General features: G+C 42.9%; 1 protein-coding gene across 1 annotated transcript in view; it reads left to right on the top strand.

The window, feature by feature from the left end:
* The window catches only part of DNAJC19 (DnaJ heat shock protein family (Hsp40) member C19), a 58,751-nt gene that overhangs the window by 8,447 nt on the left and 27,343 nt on the right, over positions 1–22,961 (top strand). The window contains exons 2-4 of the mRNA XM_086940891.1: positions 2,672–2,723; positions 9,710–9,783; positions 15,164–15,240. Of these exons, the coding sequence (XP_086797017.1) occupies positions 2,672–2,723; positions 9,710–9,783; positions 15,164–15,240 (203 nt within the window). The remainder of the gene's footprint in view (positions 1–2,671; positions 2,724–9,709; positions 9,784–15,163; positions 15,241–22,961) is intronic.

The following is a 22,961-nucleotide window of genomic DNA, read 5'->3' on the forward strand; positions in this document are numbered from 1 at the left end:
CAGTCACAGACCTGTGGCGCATGTTAATTTAATTAATCTTTCACTCGCTTGACCCGGCGCCAAGTGCCTGGAAGCCTTTCTTCTCTCCACTGCGCTAACCCCGAGGCCCGCCTCCGACCCATCCCCCCAGGAACCCTCGATGATGCCTGTCAGTCACAGACCTGTGGCGCATGTTAATGTAATTAATCTTTCACTCGCTTGACCCGGCGCCGAGTGCCTGGAAGCCTTTCTTCTCTCCACTGCACTAACCCCGAGGCCCGCCTCCGACCCATCCCCCCAGGAACCCTCGATGATGCCTGTCAGTCACAGACCTGTGGCGCATGTTAATGTAATTAATCTATTTTCTGCCCCGGGTCAGTTATTCCCTCTGCCGCATCGGTCAAGATTAATTAGCATCAGAAATGAGGCTTTAATGTGGCGCTGGCTAGGCCCGAGTCACGTTCACACTCACTCTCTTTCCCAGGCCCCCCTTTCCAAACACATTTAACCCCTGTTTGACCACGCGGCTCCCCTCCCCACGGCCTTGCGAGTGAACTTGAGACTACAAAGGGGCCCTTTGCTCTTTAAACGCTTTCCTCCCGACACTCACCTCCCCCGCCGCACAGGGGTGGAAGAGGTTCTCAGCTATACAGCGCTGAATGCATACATTGAGGATGCCCTGAATGCCAGGCCCCGGCGGTCTCACACAGGCGTGTGGTTGCGCGGCAATGGCCCGTTTTTCACACAGGATCAGCGGGAAGCGTGGGGGTAGCTGAGAGCCGCTCAGTTTTCAGTCCGCTCTGCCAGTCGGACACGGGACAGGAGCAAGGGTATCGCTCACCTTCCTGCATCACTACTAAACCAGCATCCCTGCGGCCCTACCGGCCCTGGGCGAGCTTCTGCCAGATTCGGAAGGGAGGGGGCGCGGGGGCGCCATGTTGATGCAAGTAAACACTAGATATAGCAGGTCAACCATCAACAAGAACAAGAAAAACGGCACTCACCGGCTGTTTGGGGAGGCGGCGGCTCCTCTCTGCCGCGGGCAGGGCTGCTGGGCTTCTCCGGTCAGCGGCGGCTGGGGACGGGCTTCTTCTCCTTGCCAGGCAGGAGCGCGGGGAGACCTCCCGTCCGCCTCCTGCCTAGCCCACTGTACTTCCGAGTCGCGGCTACGATTTTTGGGTGTCCTGGGCTGCAGCGGTAATGCGGGGCTGATGAGGGGTAGGCTCCCTCTTTAATTTAAATAAACAGCGGGGTGAGCACCCGATGGGGGGATCCCCATGCCGGGACTTCTTCCAGCGGCGGTCGTGGTCGGGCATAAATGGCTGCTTCAAAGCTTCCGAAATGTTTCGGATTTGGGGGCGTGTTTTGCTGTGCTGAGTGACGGACGACGTCACTGTCTAAAGAACAGCAAAATTTACGCCCCCGAATCCGAAAAAGACGGGGCTTGTTTGGAGTGACTCACTTCTCTTCCAATGGCTGGCCTCTGTTTAGGAAGCCAGCCAATGGAAGCGAACTGAGCTGAGAGGCGGGTCTAAAGTGCCCTACTAAGAGTCATTAAATCTCCTGACCGGAAGCTGCTTCACAGCTTCGTCCCCGAGACCTAACAAGTGGATAGTGCCCCTTTGTCCCACTTTGAACTGGGCGGAAAGAGGAGAAGCGTATATAATCTGTAAAAGTGACCCCTCAACATTAGTCATAGCAGCCATGCCAAAGTTTCTATGCACAGCTTGGATAATGAGGCAAAAGATTTTAAACAACATGATGAGATGAGAAGTTAGGAGGACTTAACTAATGCGCTTTTGCCTGTAAGGATTTGGAAAACATGCATACTTATGTTTTACTGTCATAACTTTTTTTTACTTGTAATTGTTTTTATGCCGTTGATAATGACATTTTATTTTGAACTGTCAATAAACTTGACTTGTTTCACGTGCAGTCTGTCACTCCGGGCCGGGGTATACGCCTGTTCATCATACAGGGAAATTCCTGTCCCAACATTACTGTTCCAACTTGGCCACCATGTTTAGAATCATCATGATGGCTTTCTTTGAATGGTATAATGATAGACTGTGCACAGTACACTCCCAAGATGGCATGCCAGTATGATGCTTAGTGAGCAGCCATCTTTAAATGCCTTTTTTCATAGTGTAACATTGTTTTACTTTCCACAACAGCTGCCATGTTTAGACGAAACGTGGAGGCTGCGTTGGAACTATTAAACAATGATACATGATGGAGAGTATCTCTCCAGGATGGACATCCACTGCTAGGTTTCATTTATTTTCTTTATTGTTTTTGCAAGGATATACCTGCTACGTTTAAGCAGCAGCATTTACCTACTTTTTATTCATTTAATTTACCTTGCATATGTTTCAAAGGTTGTGTATGTTTTAGGGTGGATTGGGGAGGAGTGAGCGGGCAAATGTAAGGATGAGTAACTGCCTGGAAGAATGGATTAATGATTGCATGATGAGTGACAAAGTAAATTCATGATGACTTCCTGAGTGCATAAATTCACCAGTGACTGAATAGGCACGTGTGTTACAAGCTAGACCCTAAGATGTTTCCAATTCTTGAAAAAAGTCAGTGTCTCCAACTTCATAAGGGGGAACTTGATCTGTAAGTTACATGAAATACGTGCCTGAAAGGTAAAAATAAAAAAACTAATATTCTTTCCTTTATTGCTTTATAGGCCAGTACTATGATAGCAGCAGGCTTGACCATCGCTGTCGCTGGATTTGCAGGTTAGAAGATGAAAATAGTGGCTTCTTTATATTTTGAACCTGCTAATGTGTATTAGTTTTAGTAATTGTGCTCAAATTGTTTTGCAGTTTGCAGATTATTCTTCAGAGAGATTTTTAAATGAGGACAAACAAACCATGCTCTTACCTTTGGAGCAGTCATAGTCGGCACACCAAAAAATAATGCGTTTTAGACGTTGTGGGTAAATGATTTAGAAGCCCTTTTGAGAATTTTGTGATCTAGTATGAGTTATTTTTTGGTCGCAGTCAGACTTAGGTGAAAATAGGTCCTTTGTGGTCACTTCTCTTGCACAGCTTCTGGTCACACTACAATAATCTTCGGTGGGCACATACAAGGAGCCCTAACTTGGTGAGGAAGCCTTCCCACTCCCTTTTCACTAAAATAGTAACACCAGAATCACTTAAATCAAATGGAATGAGTTGTGTCTTGTATTGGTCTCCTAGGGATCATAGACACTTTATAGAATGCCATAACTATTTTCTCACCAAAACTCCTGCGCTCCCTAGATGGGAAAGGCTTCAAAAGCCCCTGGTAGAGCTCGGTAGTACAATGCAATACAAAAGCACTTATAAAGTACACAGCTGCTAAACACTGGCCTCCTGGCACTACTTGCAAAAACATAGGCCAACCTCGCTAACACTCACTGGCAGAATACCCAAGTCTTAATTTGTTTTCTAAACTGAACTTCAATTTAGACTCTACAAAGGAAGGGAGGCTACTCATTCCATGCCTTGCTTTTGCTGGCCAGATACATGAAAGTGCAGTCACCATTGGATTTAAGATTAAATCTAGGGGTAAGCAGCAGTACCTCCTTTGATCTAAGGCGCAAGCAGGACCATAGGGACAAAGCCGTGTATGGGGGCACAAGAGCTCAGAACTCAACAAACAACAGATGCAGTATTATGTTATTTTCCAGCCCACTGCTCATCTTTCCTTTAAAATAAAGGAATTTAATCGGAGCAAAATGAAATACCATACGTTGCAAAACTGGAAGGATTACAGGGTTGCTATAATCCTGCAAGTCTAGTGTAATGCTGCAGTGCCGCCTTTGCTCTAATGTGAATGAAGAGGGTACATAGGGATAAAATGTAAATGTAGTGTATTTTGTAAAGCGCACAGCTGCCCCAACGGGGCGTCCCGGCGCTATATAACGCTGTGGAACCCTTCCTGGCTCTCCCTGTGAGATGCCCCTCCTGGGCACCCCCAAGATGAAGCCAGGCATCCCAGTGTTGTAGGGGCCGTTGTGGAGATTAAGCAAGCTATTGCCAAGAGTTGCAGCGTGGGACCCATGATTAGAGTAGGCGCCGAGGCGAGAATTATCGAGTCCGTGGACATTGAGCCCAAGACCCTGCCGCGTCGGGACTTTAACCCTGGTCCCGGGCCTGAACTCTGCTTCAGAGTCTGCCGCTCTATCCAGGAAGGAATATTTTTATCGACGAACGGCAGGTATGTGATACTAGGGGGATTATATCAATAGACTCTATTGAGTACGGGCGGCACTTTAATTTAACTGATCGTCTGACACCCTGAGAAGAAAAGGAAAGGTTATTTACCGCCTGTTGAGTTAAAAAGGGATTGGATTAGCGTGTTCATCACACCAGGGTTCTGTTATGGGTAGGAGGGAAGAGGAGGGTATGGGTTACTCTGTCATTTACTTGTTTAACAGTATATTGGTGCAGATTAAGAGAGCACACATGTTACAGAATGTGCACAAGGAGACTAGCGAGGATTGAGTGACAGAACATAACACGTAATTGGAGAAAGAGTAACGTAGAGGGAAGCGTTTAGAATACAGGTATGGGATGTTTGTTACTAAACCTCATCATGACATTTTGATACCGGGTGATTAACTTTTTATAAGTTAAATAATACAATGTTGTTGCATGACAAGTGTTTGAAAAATGTGCAAGTTAATGTCAACAGTTTGATAATTGGGTTGTCTTTGATTAATTCACAGTGACCCCCGAAGAAGGGCTTGAAGCCCGAAATGCATTGGGTTATTTTACTTCAATAAACATTGCTTTAAATGAATTTACGTATTACTCATGTTCTTGGAAAAAGTCTAAGGGACACCATGGAGCAGTAGAAACTTGAAAATGAATGTGTACACGGAGAGTGTGGCCCCGTTTCTAAAAGCGGATAATGAATGAAAAAATGGACTTTGATTACATGGACAAAAAAAGAGAACAAAAGGATGAAATTCACAATGATTGCAAAATAAAGGCCGAAAGTGGCACTTACGCTGTGCATTCTCTGGGGACTGGACACAGTCCCACGTCTTCTAATGCTCTAACCAGTGAGCCACACTTCTCAAGCAGTGCCTCCTTTGATGTACTTACTGTGAATGAAGCAGGTACTTAAAGCCATGTGTAGGGGACAAGACCTCAGAACTATTCAAACAACAAATGCAATATTATGTTATTGTCCAGCCCAGTGCTTGTCTTTTGTTAAAAATAAAGCACTTTAATCATCGAACAAAATGGAATGCCATACACTGCAAAGCTGGCAGTTAGAGGGTTGCAGAGTTACTTAGGAGTCATCCCATGAAAATAGCCAAAAGCAATCACCAGCGCTCTAAAAGTGATGCACTTCACAGTAGGGAGCCAATGAAATTCTTTGTGACGAACCGCTTTCGAGTGGTGTCTAGGAACACCTAATATCAGCTTAGCTGCGACATTTTAAATCAATTGCAAATTTTTGATCTGATAGCCAGGCAGGTAAAAAAATAGAGCATTAGCGTAATCCGATCTGGGGGTAATGCTACATGTACAATAGTTATCTGTGATTCAAAGAGAACATTGTCTAGTGTCTTCTTCAACGAATGAATCCGAGCAAAACCTATCCCTACTAGGGAAGTGATGTGGGGTCGAAATGAAAGCCTGTCATCTATTTTTACCCCAAGATCTTTTACCACACAGAGATTCGGCTGGGTCCAGTTAAATTAGCCACCAGTCGTTAGGCCTGCCAGTTATTTTGTGACCAAAAAAGAGAATTTCTATTTAGCAGAGTTACAACGTAAACTGTTCTGATTAATGTGCTTCACCACTTCGGTATACTGTGTTTAAAAGTCTCCTGCCAAACTGCAGGGTTGAGACTTTCTGTAATAATTGGGCCCCTAATTTGGTCTGGTGTTGAAGTGACCTTTTGTGTTTATTAAAATATTTTCTCTCTCTCTCTCTCTCTCTCTCTCTCTCTCTCTCTCTCTCTCTCTCTCTCTCTCTCTCTCTCTCTCTCTCTCTCTCTCTCTCTCTCTCTCTCTCTCTCTCTTCCTTCTTTCCTTCTTTCCTTCTTTCCTTCTTTCCTTCCTGCCTTTCCTGTGAGTGACAGCATTCTGCTCTTTCACAAGGAGCATATCGGCACACAAAGTAGTTTTGTTCAGTGCCAGTAACTACTGTGGCATTGTGTGCTTTTTTGAGACCAAAATACAATTTTCGCTTTTGCCAATTTTTGTTATAATGGTGAGGGTCCGACAGCTTCTACACCAATAAGGTTTTACAAAAACCATACCATAACATGTCACACATTGACAAAACTAAAAAGCTGACCACCAATTTCAGACCTACTGGCTTTACCAATGCATGTTTATTTTTGTTTCTCATAATCTTTTTAAAACTGGTTACACTGATTTTCCATTATGAATATTTTTGGGAAATACTAGCATACATCAACACATGTTACTAAATGATGCTGCAAAGAAATGGTACCTTACATTTTACAGGAGTTTAGCAGAATGTTTTTTTCCTGCTTTCAGTTTTTTTATGAACATTTCTTTGAAAGCAAAAAATCGTCAATCTTGCTTTCAAGCTTCTGCAAATATTTGCATCAAATCAGAGAGCATTCTGGGAGCATTATAGATAGCCTCATATTGTTAAACTTTGAAAACTTATGTGAACATTTTTATACTAAAACCACTGTTTGTCAGTAGTGCAGTCGGAGCTTACAATATTTACTTAGAGCGCTCACCCTAATAATGAAGGCGTTCAAATAATCAACCATAAGAACAAGTTTCAACAACATTAACATATGCCAAAAATATTACCGTAACTGCAGACAGTGCCCTTCCCTGATCCATAATGGAGTACAGCAAACTGGCAGCCAAAGGGTTTGTGCTGCAGGGGGTTGGGCCTGCTTGTCCCAAGGACAAAATACGCATGAAAACTTGTTGCCCTTGACCTCAAACAATATATCCTGGGCGTCGGGGTATAGGAGTTCCACATCCCTGCCCCTATAGAAAGAATAGGTTGTGCCATCCACATAGGAGATAACCTCAATGCTTCAATTATAGAAGCTAAAGGTGACATATAGTCATTATATAGAGTGGGACTTTGGGACGAACCCTGAGTAGCCCATAATTTAAGGGCTTTAGCAGAGGAGAGAAAAGGCTCCAACTGGACAGCTTGCCATCTATATGATCGGAGGAGCCGGATTCATTACAAAGCTGTAAACCGCCCCTCCTGTATTGGCTAGGTCTGTCAGTAGTATTTATTGTGAACTGGAATTGAACGCTGCTGACAAATTCAAAAAGATTAAGTCTGTGCCTTGGCCCTGGTCCAGGTAGCTCTTGATAGATTTAAAAACCTCCAGCAGAGCTGTCTCAGTACTAATTCTCCGACTAAATTTTAATTGAGAAATATTCAACAGCTCATGGTGTTCCAAAAAGTTATTTAATTGCTGATTAACCAACTTCTCAAGTATTTTAGATGTGACGGATAGCAATAAAAATAGTTCTAAAATGTTCCAATTTAGTGGGATTGGCCAAGTGTTATTTTAACAAAAGAATCTCAGTGGCTTGTTTCCAGACCTTATAAATCACTCCGGAAACCAACGAGCCATTTAAACTTTTGTTAAGAATTGGAAGTGTCTCCACCACAGACCCTGAAAAACTTGGCAGGCATGGACCCATTAGTGAACCCTGACCACAGTTTAAATTGGCCTCCTTGGATTCCTCTAATTAAATCAAGTTGAATCAAGATAGGAGGCCTAAAACTTTAGCTGGGGCAATTCTGTTTCGACCATGAAAGAAAAGGGAAAAGTTAACAACCCTCTCTTCCATTAAATAATGCTGAATGGAGTCTACCTTCTCATCAAAAAAAGATGACAGATTGTTGTATTACTCTTGGGTCTGGGGAACTCTTCAGATACAAGCTTTCGGCTCTGCGAAAAGCTTACACAACATTAAAAGTTTTCCTTCTAGAGTTATCAGCTTCTCTTATCTTGGTAGAGACATACACCACCTGTGGTCTCTTTGTCCTTTTCCTAAAATCTTTATAAATAACGTTATCACCCGGGTAGTAGTTTGAGATCCATTTACTTTCCAACTTTTTACAACGATTTTTATTAAGCAGAAGTATGAGAGAGAACTATAGAGCTGAGACGTAGCACCAAGGAAAGTGATGAGTTCTGCTCGGTGCAACTTTATCAACAGCAACCTGCACAAGACGAGGGCCCAGTCCTCTTCAGCACAACCTGTCAATAGAGGGCAGGAGGACTGTAGGGTATCCTGAAAATCTGCCTTGTTCGCTAACGTTCAAGGGCACGAAGTTCTTGGGATAACTGGCCCTTGAAGCTCGGTAGTTGTTACGGACAAGTGGAAAGGAATCAGCCAAAGATACGTCCAAGCCAACTCACAAGGATAGTCTAACTCAATGTGAACGAAGTATCAGAAAAACAAGGTTAATGGTTTCATCAGCCTTGTGAGAGGGCATTTATTGAGTTGCTGAAGATTGAGTGAAGCCAGCAAGCCAATCAAAGGGCCAGCCAAAGCATCCTTTGGATCATCGGTATCAATGTTAAAATCCCCCAGAACCAAAACATTGTCAGTTTAAATACACAAACGGTCTAGAACGTCACCAATAGATTTACAAAATCTACTCCCAGTCCAGATGGACGATATATGTGGGCCTCCTGAAATAGTGAAGTTAGGGGAGAACCCCTTCTCCTCCGCTTGCTGCAAATTCTCCAAAGGACCCTGATGTAGGTCTTGAAATATATTAGCCCCCCCTGTGACCAATCCTATTTAAATGGATAACAGGGTAGCTCGCAGGGAGAGACAATGCAGTCTCAGGATTTGAGGAATCTTGGAGCCAAGTCTCAGTGAGGACAGGTCAGCCTTAACATCAAGAAGAACATTAAAACTATCAACAATGTTGTGGAAGCAACCAAGCATTGATAAGGTAGACAGATAGCTTAACAGGGGTACAGTGAACAGACTAAAAACCTGTATTCCTTTTCTTCTTGTATGGTGTTAATTCTTGGGAATTCCCTGGCTTAAAGTTTAAGGGATATGAAGGTCCACCTTTCTAGTGCTTGACCCATGCCCCAGATGACTGTAGTAATGTGCACAAGATAACACTCCAAGTAATTTAATAACCTTCTTTTCTTCCCATAACAAGCACTATCTTGAAAAATAAAAACATTGTAACTAGCTATAAACTTGCATGCAAAACACGGACTATTAAAAAAAACATTTTAGATAGTTGGATCTGCTGAGGAGTTGCATCCTCTTCAAAGCAATGTATCTGTTTTGTGTAGAAGCCTTATAGCGTTGCTACCATTGTCTTAATTTTGCTTCCAACATACTTAATTAACATTAGTCTTATAATCAGTGATTGTTTCTGACAAAAGGCTATATTAGTTTAACAATAGGTGATTGCTACTGATAATCGACTATAGTCTTACACTTTGCCCTAGAATTGCTTTCATTGAGCCCTTCTTCTAGGACTACATCATGCCTAGAGATACTTTCTGATGAACAAACCCATTTTTCTTGTTTACAGTTCTTAGAATGACCTAAGACAAATACTCTCACTTTCTATATAGACATCTGGTGGTCATGTCATATAGTTCTGCCTCAAAGCAAACGAGGGTTGATGGCATATGGGTTTGCCTATAGAATTGTCGCAGTAAGTGTTTATTTATGTATGTTGATGTGCAAGGTCGGCAATTTTTTTTCTTGTGTTGTTTTAAGGTCGCTATGCCTTGCAGGCCATGAAACAGATGGAGCCTCAAGTAAAGCAAGCTTTTCAGAGCTTGCCTAAGTCTGTAAGTAATTCTTCTCAATATATATGCCAGTTGTTGCTAAATGTACATGTTCTGCTTGACTGGTTGGAGTGTTGCATTCATTTCTACCTTATTTGCCTGAACTTAACCTTGTGCACTTAGCATTCCTTTGAAAGATGGTATAAATCCACCTTACCTGACCGACCAGTTCAAGATCCCCTACAGTCAAAGAGGAGGAAGATTTCAATAAATCTCTTCTTGAAACTGAAGATATTAGAACCTCTACTGCTCAAAGCAACCCTTCTGCGATGCACCCCCTGCAACCTGGAGCTCTCCCTCCAGACTTCAGAACTCACTTCTTTAGACAAAACATATTGTCATTTTTTTTGCACAAATTTGATTAACTCTATTCTCATATGCTCTGTCTTTAATGTTCAATGCGCTTATTTAATGACAGGATTTTTTTTGTTCGATCTCGATGTATCTTTTAATTTTATAATGTTTCACTGTAAAGCACCCTAGTACAGATGACATCTAGGTGCACTATGCAAATGTTTAAAATAAATAAATATGTTAAAAGTTGTTTTGTATCAAAGGGCATTTTCCAGAATTACTGTTCCGATTAGAATAACTCTTAGGCTATGATTCCTAAATTTACTCGAAATACCTCTCCTGCAGAGAAATTATACTTCTCTTAGTATCCAGAAACCAGAAAGAATAAAGTTTTTTTTAATGAGAACAGAGTTCTCCTTTTGAGTTCCAGTGTTGTAAAGGCTTGTCACTTTCTAACTGATTCCATATACTTCAGAATCAAAAGGAAATTCTAGCCAAAGGTACACTGTTCTGGTATAGTACCAGTGCTGGTAATGCAAACCCCAGGCACTATTTGATTTTGCAAGATTGAGGCTATTTAAAGTGGCCTTCAAGAAAGCTTTGATATTTTAGGAGGGGGGAGAAAATCTAGGCACCTTCATTTTAATGCATTTTATGTTACTACGGTGTCTCAGCTGGAAGATGACAGGCGGGTGTTCTATTACATCCGAGCCCGACGTCAGGGTGTTGTTCATGTTAGAAGTGGTTACTGGAACATACTTGGAGGATTAGTTGTCCTAGTTCTATGTTTCAACATAATAGCTGTCATGAAAAGTTTCCTTTTACGGAATTGTAATTCATCATCATACTTCTCTTTATAAAAGATCAAATGCAGTGCAATCCCAGTCTCCTACTGATGCCTTTAAACATATTTAAACCTATTTGTTTTGAAGTGCAAACCAGTTTAAAGTCAAAATCAATACAAATATTTTACCATTTAAAGAAATACATGGTTTTTAATAAATTGCCTTTCTCCAACTTCAGAATAATTTTTCTATCTACCCTTCTAGATCCAGGGTGTCCAACTTAGGTCTGGGGCTGAATTCATACCAGGCTTTCATGACTACCCCTGACTCTAAATAATTTCGATTTCGATGAATTCTGTTTAAGTGTATTGTATGGATATCCTGAAAATCTTATATGGATCTGTCCCTCCCGGACATACTTTGTACTCACATGTGAGTTGGCATTTACAATTAGAGGTAAGAACCATTTCCTTCTCAGTCATGCAATCTTTATTAAAAGAAAACCTCTGGGATAGAATAGCAAGACCACAAGTGCAAGGAACTGGACAGAAACTGAATCTAGTACCAACACTGGCTTTTGAGAGTAGAAGCCCAATATGACCGTTTGTTTTAGGTAAAACGTTTTGCCACCCTTTGGTTTGATCTCCATGTAACAGCCTGCGCTGTGATAGCTGTTTAATCAACAGTAAAGGCAGATCAGCAGTTTCTTAGAAGTGGTGGGTTGGCATTTTCATAAACTAATCAAGAAGCCATCAATTGTCCATTGACCCCTTGATACAGGAGCATCTGCACCTAGAATGACAAAGGAACACTAGCTTTGTTTTGTTCTCATTTTACAATTACACCTTTGTCTTAGCTAAGCATTATACAGGATTCCACCAAACCTCTAGGGTAATCAAAGAAAACAACTGAAATAATTGGTTGTTTTAATTTGAGGCCTAAAATTATATTGGGTATGAAAAAGGTGAGAACAAATAACAAGGGCATCCGTATAGCAGGTAACTGTCTTCCGGGCGGCGGGGGGGGGGGGGGGGGTGGCTGGATTTCACCAACCCTCCATGTTCATAATCCAGGTACCAAGAATGTTAACTTCTGTGTTATATGTTTTAAGTTAGAATTGTGCATCAGGTTAAAATGAGGAATGAGGAAAACATCTTATACAGACCTTCTAAAAAATCTTCAATAACAGAAATAAATAAACTTGAATTATGCCTGAGGTTAGTAGTAGTGGCAGAAAAATTGACAGGTAAACAAGATTAGAAGCCTGTCCTGGCAAGATGAATATGCTTTTTCTTGGGTTTCCATATATATATATACCTTATGAAGAAGAACCTCTGTCGCTTAAAAAACAAATCACTTCATCTTGGGCATCTTCGTCACATCTTTTAAGACCTGCTTATAGTTTACAGGTAGATTTAGGTGACCATAACAGAGGACTTTAGGGGCATGTAAGATGACAATGTTATTTTGTGATAAAATGACTTTCCTAATTCACGGTAAGTCGGTTCTGCCTTCATCACAGCCTCTAGTGTGCCTGGGCTGATAATTGCTAATGTTAGGGTTAGCTACAGCTGGTGAGATAGTGGGCAGTTAATGTCATGTACTCGTGTGCATTCTTATATTCCTAAAAAGTCCTATGAGGAAAGGAGTGCATTGAAATCCATAACCATATCATTGACTATGCAGAAATATTGGTGCCCGGATCATTGTCTTCTGCAGCCAATACATTTGAAGGTGTTGGTATTTAAATAAGGTTATTAACAAATTGAAGATCACATAAGATGCAAATATATCATTAGAATTCATATATTTGCTTTTTAAATTCCTAGCAATTTTTTACAAGTGACCTTGAGCTTTCGAAAAATTAAGCAATTAAACTGTTTGTAAAAATAAGACTCCCAGGTGCTCTGGACCATTAAGATGTGGTTGCAAAGAAGCTGTGTTCTTAAAATATTTTATTGGCACAATAATTACGGTGCTAGTAAAAAGCAAATGTTCAACCTACGAATCAAAGGCAGAACACTTCGGCACTATTCGCTATTTTTGAGTATAATTAATACTCCAACACCTAGTATGCTTCTAACCAGAACATTTCCAACTCGCAGTTGGAGCAATTATTTAAAAGAAAGTTATTTGGCAAATTTTATAAGGAGTGACAAGATCATGTCAGTCTCAAGAACAGAATAACTTTCTCTGTGGACTTTTCCCCACAAAGTACTTCTGATCTTTGAAAGCACTCATAGGGCAAGCATCTGGTTTTCTCAAGGTATTGTAAGTTCACATGAATCCATTTGTTTTCAGATACTACCAGGAGACACTTGACATTTTCATTTCAGCTTGTCTATTGAGATTCAGCAGATGTTTCAGCAGATTTTCTGTCAGATTTTGTAAGGAACAGATGCCAAGATCAATTCTCAGAAGTTTGACTGTGACTTTTATGGCAAAAGCATGCCCAAATTTCAGGACATTTGCTTCTGTTCTCTAAAAGTGTGCTTTCTCATCAATTTAGAGTTTGACTGGTATATGGTACAATAATCAATGTCAGACCATAAGCTTTTCACCTCTTCTGTAAGGTATAGTTGCCACTAAACACCCACCAAGAGTAACCGCCAAATTTTCTTCTAGAATCTCATCCAACCCATCTTTGTAGAAGAGATGTGGCAAACAGTATTTTCCCAGCTCTGTTTCCGGAATAAGTTACTGACGACTTTAATTCCAGGATATTTAAAGTGGACTGCGAGTTCTCAACTTTTATCTCTACAACATTAGGGGGTCGATTATGATGCCGTCCGGAGGCTCTGGACGGCATCCGATTCGGTAGAATTCGATCTGTATGCCTTGTTTCTGACCAATTCGGACACATTACCGGACGACCGATCATGATGTCACAAAAGCGTCTGGATCGGGCCCGTGGGGGCACCCATGGTTCCCCCTTTTCCTGCATGCACAGTGTGGCAGGCACCATGGGCTGCCTGCCACTGGGTGCAAGGATTTCCCCAACCACCCCCTTTCTCAATGGGAGCCTGTGTTCTTGTTCAGAACACAGGCTCCCATTGAAGAAAATGGGAGTCCGATCGAAAGGTGTTCAGACACACTGTAATCTGTCAGTTAGACTCCCCAAACCCGAGTAGTTCGGAAAGCATTCCCAAACCGATTCGATTGGACTGCTTCCCGGACGACATCGTAATCGGGCCCTAGGTTGTTGCCATTATTTCTTCAGTAGCACATATTCATTTTTTTTCTAAAATAAATCTTCAATGATTCCATTCAATTCCATCAATTTGGCATGCACATTTTTATATTACATGCAGGAAAATAAGTTATTTGACATCCAGTAAATGCTTTAAAGGTATCCCAGCAAATCCCATAAACTGATGTTCCTCGGTTTCATTTATTAAGTGTATTGTGTTCTTTGTTAGTTTTGGATGTGTCATCAATTAGAAATTAATTGCCCTGCACTTAGGAGAGTCTGTCACCATCTTAACAACCTCCTCAGTCAATGTATGATCTAGACAATGGTACTGCCAACCGCCTAGGTTTTAATTGGTGCTCTGTAGTTGAAGAAACATAAAGCAAAATCTTGAACATGATCTCTGCCTATGTGCAAGGAAGGATATTCTGTCCAACAGTAATTCAAAACGGACACTAAGGGTGGAAAACATCTTGTGCCGCATTCAGGTGTATTCTCTTCCACAGTTCCTGTGAGGGTTCCAGACCAGTAGACTATTTTGGGATCAAGGATCTCTTTCTCTGATATCTATGTACCTTTTGATGATGGGAGTGCAAAAAATAACTTGAGATAGAGTAATGTTGTGTATATTATTTCCCAGTGATAATCGAAGCAACCTGAAGTTTTAGTTTGCTACAGCGTTCAATATTATTTTCACTTTTGCAGACATGAGCTGCGTTTCAGCTTATTGTTTTTAAAGTAGCAGTTAGTTGTACTTAAATAAAACAGATACTCCTTAGTTTTGTTAGGTCTAAGGCTTCTTTGAGGATGAATACTTCATGCATTTAGATGAACAGCCCTTGCTATTAAAGATTGAAACAGTGCACATACCTAAAAAATATTCTTGCCCAACTTGTTTCCAAATTAGAAATTCCTGATGCAACAGCACATGGTGGACCAAATTATATTATTTTAAAGCATGTTTATGCCTCGGATTTAAAACAGCATGCCTACTTATCTAAAAAGAAAGAAACCTATTTTGGTTATGTAGTTAGTTTCGTATATCGATAGTTGTTTGCAACAGGGTTTACGGTGCTATACATGTTCTTAATTTATGTTTTCTTTATTCCTTTAGGCCTTCAGTGCTTATTACAAAGGTGGATTTGAACCCAAAATGACCAAAAGAGAGGCTGCTTTAGTACTAGGAGTGAGGTAACTAGTTATTTTCTATAGAGCATCGCAGATGTACTTGCATGTAATATAGACCCTTTGGAGCTTCGCCTCTTCAATCTAGTTGGTCTGTTTAAATCTATGCGCGTCAGAAGCCACTGCCTTAAGACATGAGTTTAGCAGTCTGTACCATTTCCACTAAGTGACTTGATTTCACCTTTTTAAAAGTCGCATTGACAATGTATTTACTTGCAAAGGCCCTTTCTTTTATTTACAATGCAGTCACTATTTATGGTAGTCGGAAAGTAACAGCCACAGTAACTGCAATGTAATGTGTATGACGTAATTGCACTTGATTGTCAGAGCTTAGCAGGGTACACATCTGTACACTTTTCTAGTTTGTGTGTACGGCTGTGTAGGGGTTGCTCTCTCTGGTTTGCCTCTGGAAAATCCATTTGCCACAGATTTGAGAAATCCTTTGTAAAGCACTCGGGCTCAGGTCTAATTTCTGAGATGCACTGAGTCACTTCAGAGTAATCATTTATACTCGGAGAACTGACTGAAGGTCTTACTCGGTTCTGGGCCAGATTACACCTCTAATATTGTAGTCCTCAATGAGTTGAAATAGGGCTGTGTTCGTTGCCCTTGTTATTTTCCTTATACCTCGCTGATTGTCCTGATCTGATAAACAATTTAAATGTGCGCCCTCTGAAATTAGGTTCAAAACTAATTTCTGTATTAATCATGCCGACGATTTAACTTTTAGGCCTCTAAAGCCTGTTGGTGTTCAAAGGCAGTTCAGAAGCTTTAGCAGTTAATTAATCTAATCACAACTTGGGTGTGAACAAAGGTAGGACAAAAATCAAGGTGATGGGGGGGGGGGGGGGGGGGGGCTTGGGTGTGAAATCTCAATTTATATGGTGTTTTGAAGGGTCTAAACTAGAAATTGTGCATAAGTATAGTTACCGCAGAACAGTCATTACAAATAATCTCTATTGATCCAAACATGTAAAGGATCTAATTTCTAAATCTTCTGCAATCAGGTGGGTTTAAAGAAATGCTTGAATTTGGTAGAGGGTAGACACACCTCATTGCTATTAAAAGTGTATGCCCCCAAAATCCTGTCAGTGGTACTTTAATGTGGCTGATGCTCATCCAATAGCAGCTCTGAATAGTCCTGCCAGCATTGAATCTAAACTTGGGAAACATTACTCAAGTTTGGGGCAGTCGTCTTCCAGTCAAATGATTTTTCTAGAGCTGGCAATAACCAGTATTAAACATATGGCCCTTGGGTACATGTTTCACTATGCTTACAAGCTTTTTAAGTTGTCATGATGCTTTAAAAAAAAAACATGTGGCGTACATTTGTGCACGATTCTGAAAGAGTTTTTTTCCTTCTCTAAACTATTCTGGTATTCAATAGTCCAATTAGACATTTCAAAAAGAAGTCATTTTTGTGTAAAACTCGTTAAAAAATCAGTCTTTTAAAACTGATAAAACTCAAAAGTTATTAGTGCGATTTTTAGCACACTGCCAGCAGATTTCAAGAATACAATGGAGCTGTTATCTTGTCATCATGATGAGCTGCAATTTACCTAAGAGCAAATTTAGACCCTCAAGTGTGATCCATTTATATGAAGTTTAAATGTGGTCTGCTCCCTTTAAACATGAACCCATGGGCCAAAGTCAGAGGAGTAGAGTGTCCTTGAAATTGTCAATTTTGCAATGTTGTGATTCACAATTTAGTGCATGTGCTGTTATTCTGTCCAGGTCTACAAATGTTGACATCCAAAAATTTGGTAGAAATTCTCATGTGAGGCTAGTGATGAAGCATAATTTTTATTGTTCAACATCCTTCTGTAAATATTTGCTATGTTTAAAAAACTTTTTTATGCCATTTATATGATTTTAAGGAGGCTATTTGGACTAATATAAGATGGCTTTAGAATAATATACTCCATTTTGGGAAACAGCATGATAGATTTTATGCTACTTGATGACTTTTTTATTTAAATGTAATGTTTTTTAGTTCTTTTTAAGTATAGCTAATATAGGTTTATAAGGTCTGTCTGGAACACCTGGTATTCAGATAGAGGTCTCTGATTATTCCTACAACAAATTTATAACATCAGACCAGTACCACAGTTGAAATGGAAGAATCAACAGGACTCAATAATAGACTCAGACAGATTTAGATTAATTTGGTTATTGTATTAAAAATCAAAATTAATTAAAATAGGCAGTTTCTTAAGGACTTACGTAAAAAATATCACAGCTTGCATTAAAGCACCAAACATTTAGGCAAATTCTTATCAAGTGGTTATAAAGTCAGTTTGAAGAGTTACAGACTGCTAAGGCAGAAGGATGGTTCAAGTTTGTAACAGATCAGACCAGCAGGGGAAAGGGGAAAGTCCAGACTTAAAGTCCATTTGGGGAAATCCCATTAGTTTAGAGCTAAAGATATCAGGAAAATTGAAATGGTTCGTCAAAATAGGTGTCAGCCCATCAGCTACCAATTGCAGCATCAACAAACAGTCCAAAGTAAAAGATTGATCAGCATAGCACCCGGGTCTCCAGTATGAAAAATCAGAATGGTGGTTGTGTCAAGAAGCAAAAAAATCAATGGCATTCTGATGCCCCTCCTTTGAGGTTTCTTCTTTTATAGAGTTTTTGTAAGGGTGGGCAGTATGCTCCGCCGGTGGAGTTCGCAGAGTTTTGCCCACTTCGCGTGCCGCTTGGAACCAGGGGCGCAACTAGGTCTTAATTTCGGGGGGGGCTAACATGGCAGATGAAGGGGCGTGGCTGATGTAAATCAATGGGGCGGAGCAAAAATGGCAAATAATCAGGATCGGTTAATGCTCAGGTCAAGCTGATAAAAAAATGTGGTGAATTCTGCATTTGAAACTGGACAACAATTAAAGCACACATTTTTGTTAGTTTGATGCATTGCCCCCCAAAACCCATACTCACCCTGAATTGTAAAATTACCCCTAGCACACCAAAACACATACCCACGCTGAACCCTAAAATTAACCCCCTCACACCCTAAAACCCAAACCCGCCCTGAAATCTATAATTACCCCTGGCACCCCAAAACCCATACCCATCCTATCCCTAAAATTATCCCTCCCCGGCACCCCAAAACCCATACCCACCCCACACCCTAAAATTACCCCCTGGCACCCCAAAACCCAATACCACCCTGAACCCTAAAATCACCCCCCTGGAGCCCCAAAACCCATACCCGCCCTGAACCTTAAATTACCCCTGGCACCCCAGAAACCATACCCATGCTGAACCATAAATTCCCCCTTGCCCCCCAAAACCCAAACCCACTCTGAACCTTAAAATTACCCCAGGCACCCCAAAACCCATGCCCATGCTGAACCATAAATTCCCATCTGGCACCCCATAACCCATACCCACCCTGAACCCTAAAATTGCCCCTGACACCCCAAAACCCACACCTGCCCTGAAACCTAAAATTACCCCTGGCACACCAAAACACATACCCACGCTGAACCCTAAAATTAATCCCATGGCACCCCAAAACCCACACCCACCCTGTACCTTAAAATTACCCCTGACACCCCAAACCCCATACCCATGCTGAACCATAAATTCCCCCCCGGCACCTCATAACCCATACCCACCCTGAACCATAAATTCCCCGCTGGCACCCCATAACCCATACCCACCCTGAACCCTAAAATTGCCCCTGACACCCCAAAACCCACACCTGCCCTGAAACCTAAAATTACCCCTGGCACACCAAAACACATACCCACGCTGAACCCTAAAATGTCCCCTGGCACCCCATACCCACCCTGAACCCTAAAATAGCCCCCTGACATCCGAAAACCCACACCTACCCTAAACCCTAAAATTACCCCTGGCACCCCAAAACCCATACCCATGCTGAACCATAAATTCCCCCGGCACCCCATAACCCATACCCACCCTGAACCATAAATTCCCCCCTGGCACCCCATAACCCATACCCACCCTGAACTCTAAAATTACCCACTAGCACCCCAAAAAAAAAAATGAACACTACAAACTTACTCTACATTTGCATATTTGGAGGGGACTGTCCTCTTTGACGTTTCTATGTATGTAAGTCAAGAACAACATTCAAAGTAACCTAGACATGCAGGCAGTAGGTAATGCTGTGCTGAAAAATGCATTAAAGTTACTGGAACTTACACAAAAAACTGCTGCCTGCTCTTCCGATACTATACTGTGGAGTCTGGCTGATCAGCAGCAGTGTCCTGGCATCCAGCCCCTCCCGAAGGTCTCACTGTGTAGATCAATGTGGGTCAAATGCACAGACAGCAGGGGGAAAGGGATGGCCAGTGCAGGTGAAGCTTTTCCTTTGTAAATTAATTCCTGCTGGCGTCATAGCCAAGGGTTTGCTGTCTGTGCAATTGTATGGAATACACATCTATACAAGTACACAGACAGCACACCCTGTGCTAAGATGCCAGCAGAAATTCCTTTACAAAGGAAAAGCATCACCTTGACTGGCCATGCCTTCCCCCTGCTGTGCACATCTTCACACCCCATGCTGACAACCCATCAAGTGCTTAGGTGAAATCCCTGCCTTCAGGCAAGGATTTCACCTCTGCGCCACTCTAAAGTAAACACAAGAGGTCAGGGCAGGGGGGTCGGTTCACTCGCTGAAACTTTTCAGAGGCTCGCTGTCTGGCTCGGGCTGCTGGGCCCCTCTGAAATCATTAAACAATCACCTTCTCGGATCGGATGCGCAGCCTTCCTGCACCATTTCAGTGCGTGTGATCTCAGCCCGGGCAGAGGAGGCGACGGGGGGGGCTGAAGCCCGGTGAGCCCAATGGGTGGCGCGCCTGCTTGGAACACAGAGTGCAGCAAAAACTCTGCAGACCACCACGTAGCGGTGTTTACTGGTGCAAGTCGCTAAATTGTATGATAGACGGACTTTGTTGTTCTGTGGCAATGCTGCTGTCTTTTTTTGGCTGTCACTGTTTAATATAAACTGGTAGCTCCATCTAGTGGCCACATTACAGCATCTATTAGTAAACAGTAACACGCAGCATCCTTCGTTCTATGGTAGTGCTGGGGACTAGGACAGAGAAGGGCCCGGTTTCTAGGTTCAACTCGAAGCCATTCTCCACGAGTAATTGGGCAGCAGTCTTTTCAGGCAGGTGTCGGTTTATAAATTACTTCTTTTGTTTTCAGGGAGCGAAGCAGATAGGATTACCGCTATCAGTCACGAGGTCATTAGTCACCATGCCTCTTAAAACATGTGCAGGATGCGCTGGGCAGCATCTGTGCGCATAACGTTGACACTGTTACACACCACCATGAGGAGCTCTTCTCTGCTCGCTCTACCCCTGCAGCAGTGTAGCCCAGATATGCTGACAGTCTCGGTTTGTGGAGGGTGTCTGGTTTTCTGCATATTGCCTTCTGTGACCACAACGTGCAGGCTCTGCCTGTCTCATCGTGAAGGGCCCAATTTATCATGCCGTAAAGGGTCGGTACTGGCTGTCTAACATTTTGCTGAGTGTAAATATGCAGGTTGCTATGTGCAAAGCACACGGCGTGCGGCGTGTGTCGCATTATGTTTGTACTGGCTGCCTCACATTATGCAGGCTGCTTATAGTTTCTGGCTTGGATTGTGTAGATGCAGCCTGTGTGCCCACTATGATGGGTGTGGCTGTGTCTGATTGTATGGCTGCACAAGTTGTACATCATGCTGACTGCGGGGTATGCTGACTGCTCTAGATTATGTCTGTGGCATTGGGCTGTAAAGGGTGTTGCCAATGCTCTGGTGTATGGTGCTGCAAACATTGTAAAGCGTGTGAGTAACTGTCTGATTGTGGGGCTGCGCACGTTGTTCTTGTGGGTAATGCCGACTGTGCCTTTGATTGTGCGTTGTTGGACTGTGCATACTATGTGTAGGGTGCTGCTTGTGCTCTGGTCATGACTCGGTGTGCTGGCGGTGCATATTGTGGTGTGATTTTACTGCCTCAGGTTGTGGGAGTGCTCAGGTTGCATGGTGTGCTGGCAGTGCACAGATTGTGTGTGGCACTGACACTGTCACAAGTAAGCTCGCATCGAATGCCGTGCAGGACACCTGTCAGTCACAGATTTTCTGCCACGTGTTGTAGGCGCACAGCAGCGGCCCAGCTACCTTCAAAAACAAGACGTTGGTTTTAATTTTTTTGTGCTCCTCTGGTGGTGTGACAAGCCTGTCTTTAGTTTTAATACAACATAATAAATAATGCCATCTATCAGGCCTGTCGCTCTCAAAAATAGATTGCTCTTTGCATGTGCCCCAACCCCCCGATTGACCCAAAAGAGATAGTTGGAACCTGTCTCTTTTTTCTGTTTTTTTAGTTTTCGCCTGGGGCACGGAGCTCTCAGCTCCGCCCCCAGAGAAATCTGTAGTTTCCAGTATGGGTGCCTTGAATACGCCCCTCTGTTTCATTGGCTAGCTCCATAAATGGAGCCTAGCCATTGGAACAGAGAGGCGTCCGTCATGGCCGGACCAGATTCGGGGGCGTTCCCGAGAATTTTTGGCTTTTGGTTACGTCATGCGACGTCAGCCAAAAGCCGGGAACGCCCCCGAATCTGGTCCGGCCGGGCCGTGCTTGCTGCTGTCCTGCCTTCCTCCGTGTGCATTGAGAGGTGAGTAAATTGTCAGTAGGATGTACTTTGTATACTTTTAGTTATATTCTCGAGTTCTCAGTATGTAAACGGAAGTATACACCAACTTAGATGCACACAGGTGAAAACCCGACAGTCATGGCATCGTTTTACATGCATGTCTTCAGTGTGCTGTTTTCAACTGCATTGAGGTTGGCGCAGATTAAGCGACTGAAAACTGATTTTTTTTCAGAATACTTCTGAAATCACTGTTTGGGGGTTGCTCGAATTCGGTTGGTTTTTGCCGGAGGGTCAAATGCTAAATCTCGCCTTTTGAAGCCAAGGCTCGTCTTAATAGTTAACTAACTACGCGCTTTCAGATGAATGCGTCACACCTGTGACACTAACCACCGTCTGGACTGTGGTGGTGGTGCTTCTTCTGCGCGCCAGCTCCTGAACCGCTGGCATTGTCTGTGTACCCCCACGCCCCTCCCCGGCCGGGCAGGTTCTACTTCTTGTCCTCAGAGGGGCCACGGCCCCCTCCACCCCCAGAGACGGGGAGGCTGCCCGGTATCTGAGGCCGGCTCCGGAGACAAAGGCCTCCTGCGCGGCACCTCCTTTCATCCTGCCGGGGACTTCACACCTCAGTCTGGGGCATTGTCCGAGCGAGAGCAGGAACTGACGGGGGCCGAGACAAAGCGCCCGCCATAAAATGCTAAAGGCTGCTCTTCCTGCGTCTCTTTCTTCCTATCTGTCGCCCTCCCGTTCTTACTTTCTATCTTTCCCTTTTGCTTTTCATTCTTTAAGTCTTGTTCCTGGATGCGAGCTAACAGTAATGCTTGAACTTGTTTCCTGCTGAATATAGCGCAAGTTTCAGTGTTAGGAAAAACTTGGGAAAGCCTGATGACATCAAAAGATTTTTTTTACAGATGCTAGTCATGGAATAACAAGGCCTTTACCACAAGCTAAGCAATCTTTTACGATGCCTCGTGTTAATGACGCTTCCTCATTTTCCCAAATTGAGTGCCACAACAACAGGGGGGGAGGCGGGGGGGATTTGAACCCAGCCACCTATATAGCCTAGCCCCAGCTGGTGACGGCCGCTGCAGGCGGACTGCCAAAGGCACCCGGGGGTGTGG

The sequence above is a fragment of the Lissotriton vulgaris genome, chromosome 10 (assembly GCF_964263255.1).
Source record: "Lissotriton vulgaris chromosome 10, aLisVul1.2, whole genome shotgun sequence".
NCBI lineage: Eukaryota > Metazoa > Chordata > Amphibia > Caudata > Salamandridae > Lissotriton > Lissotriton vulgaris.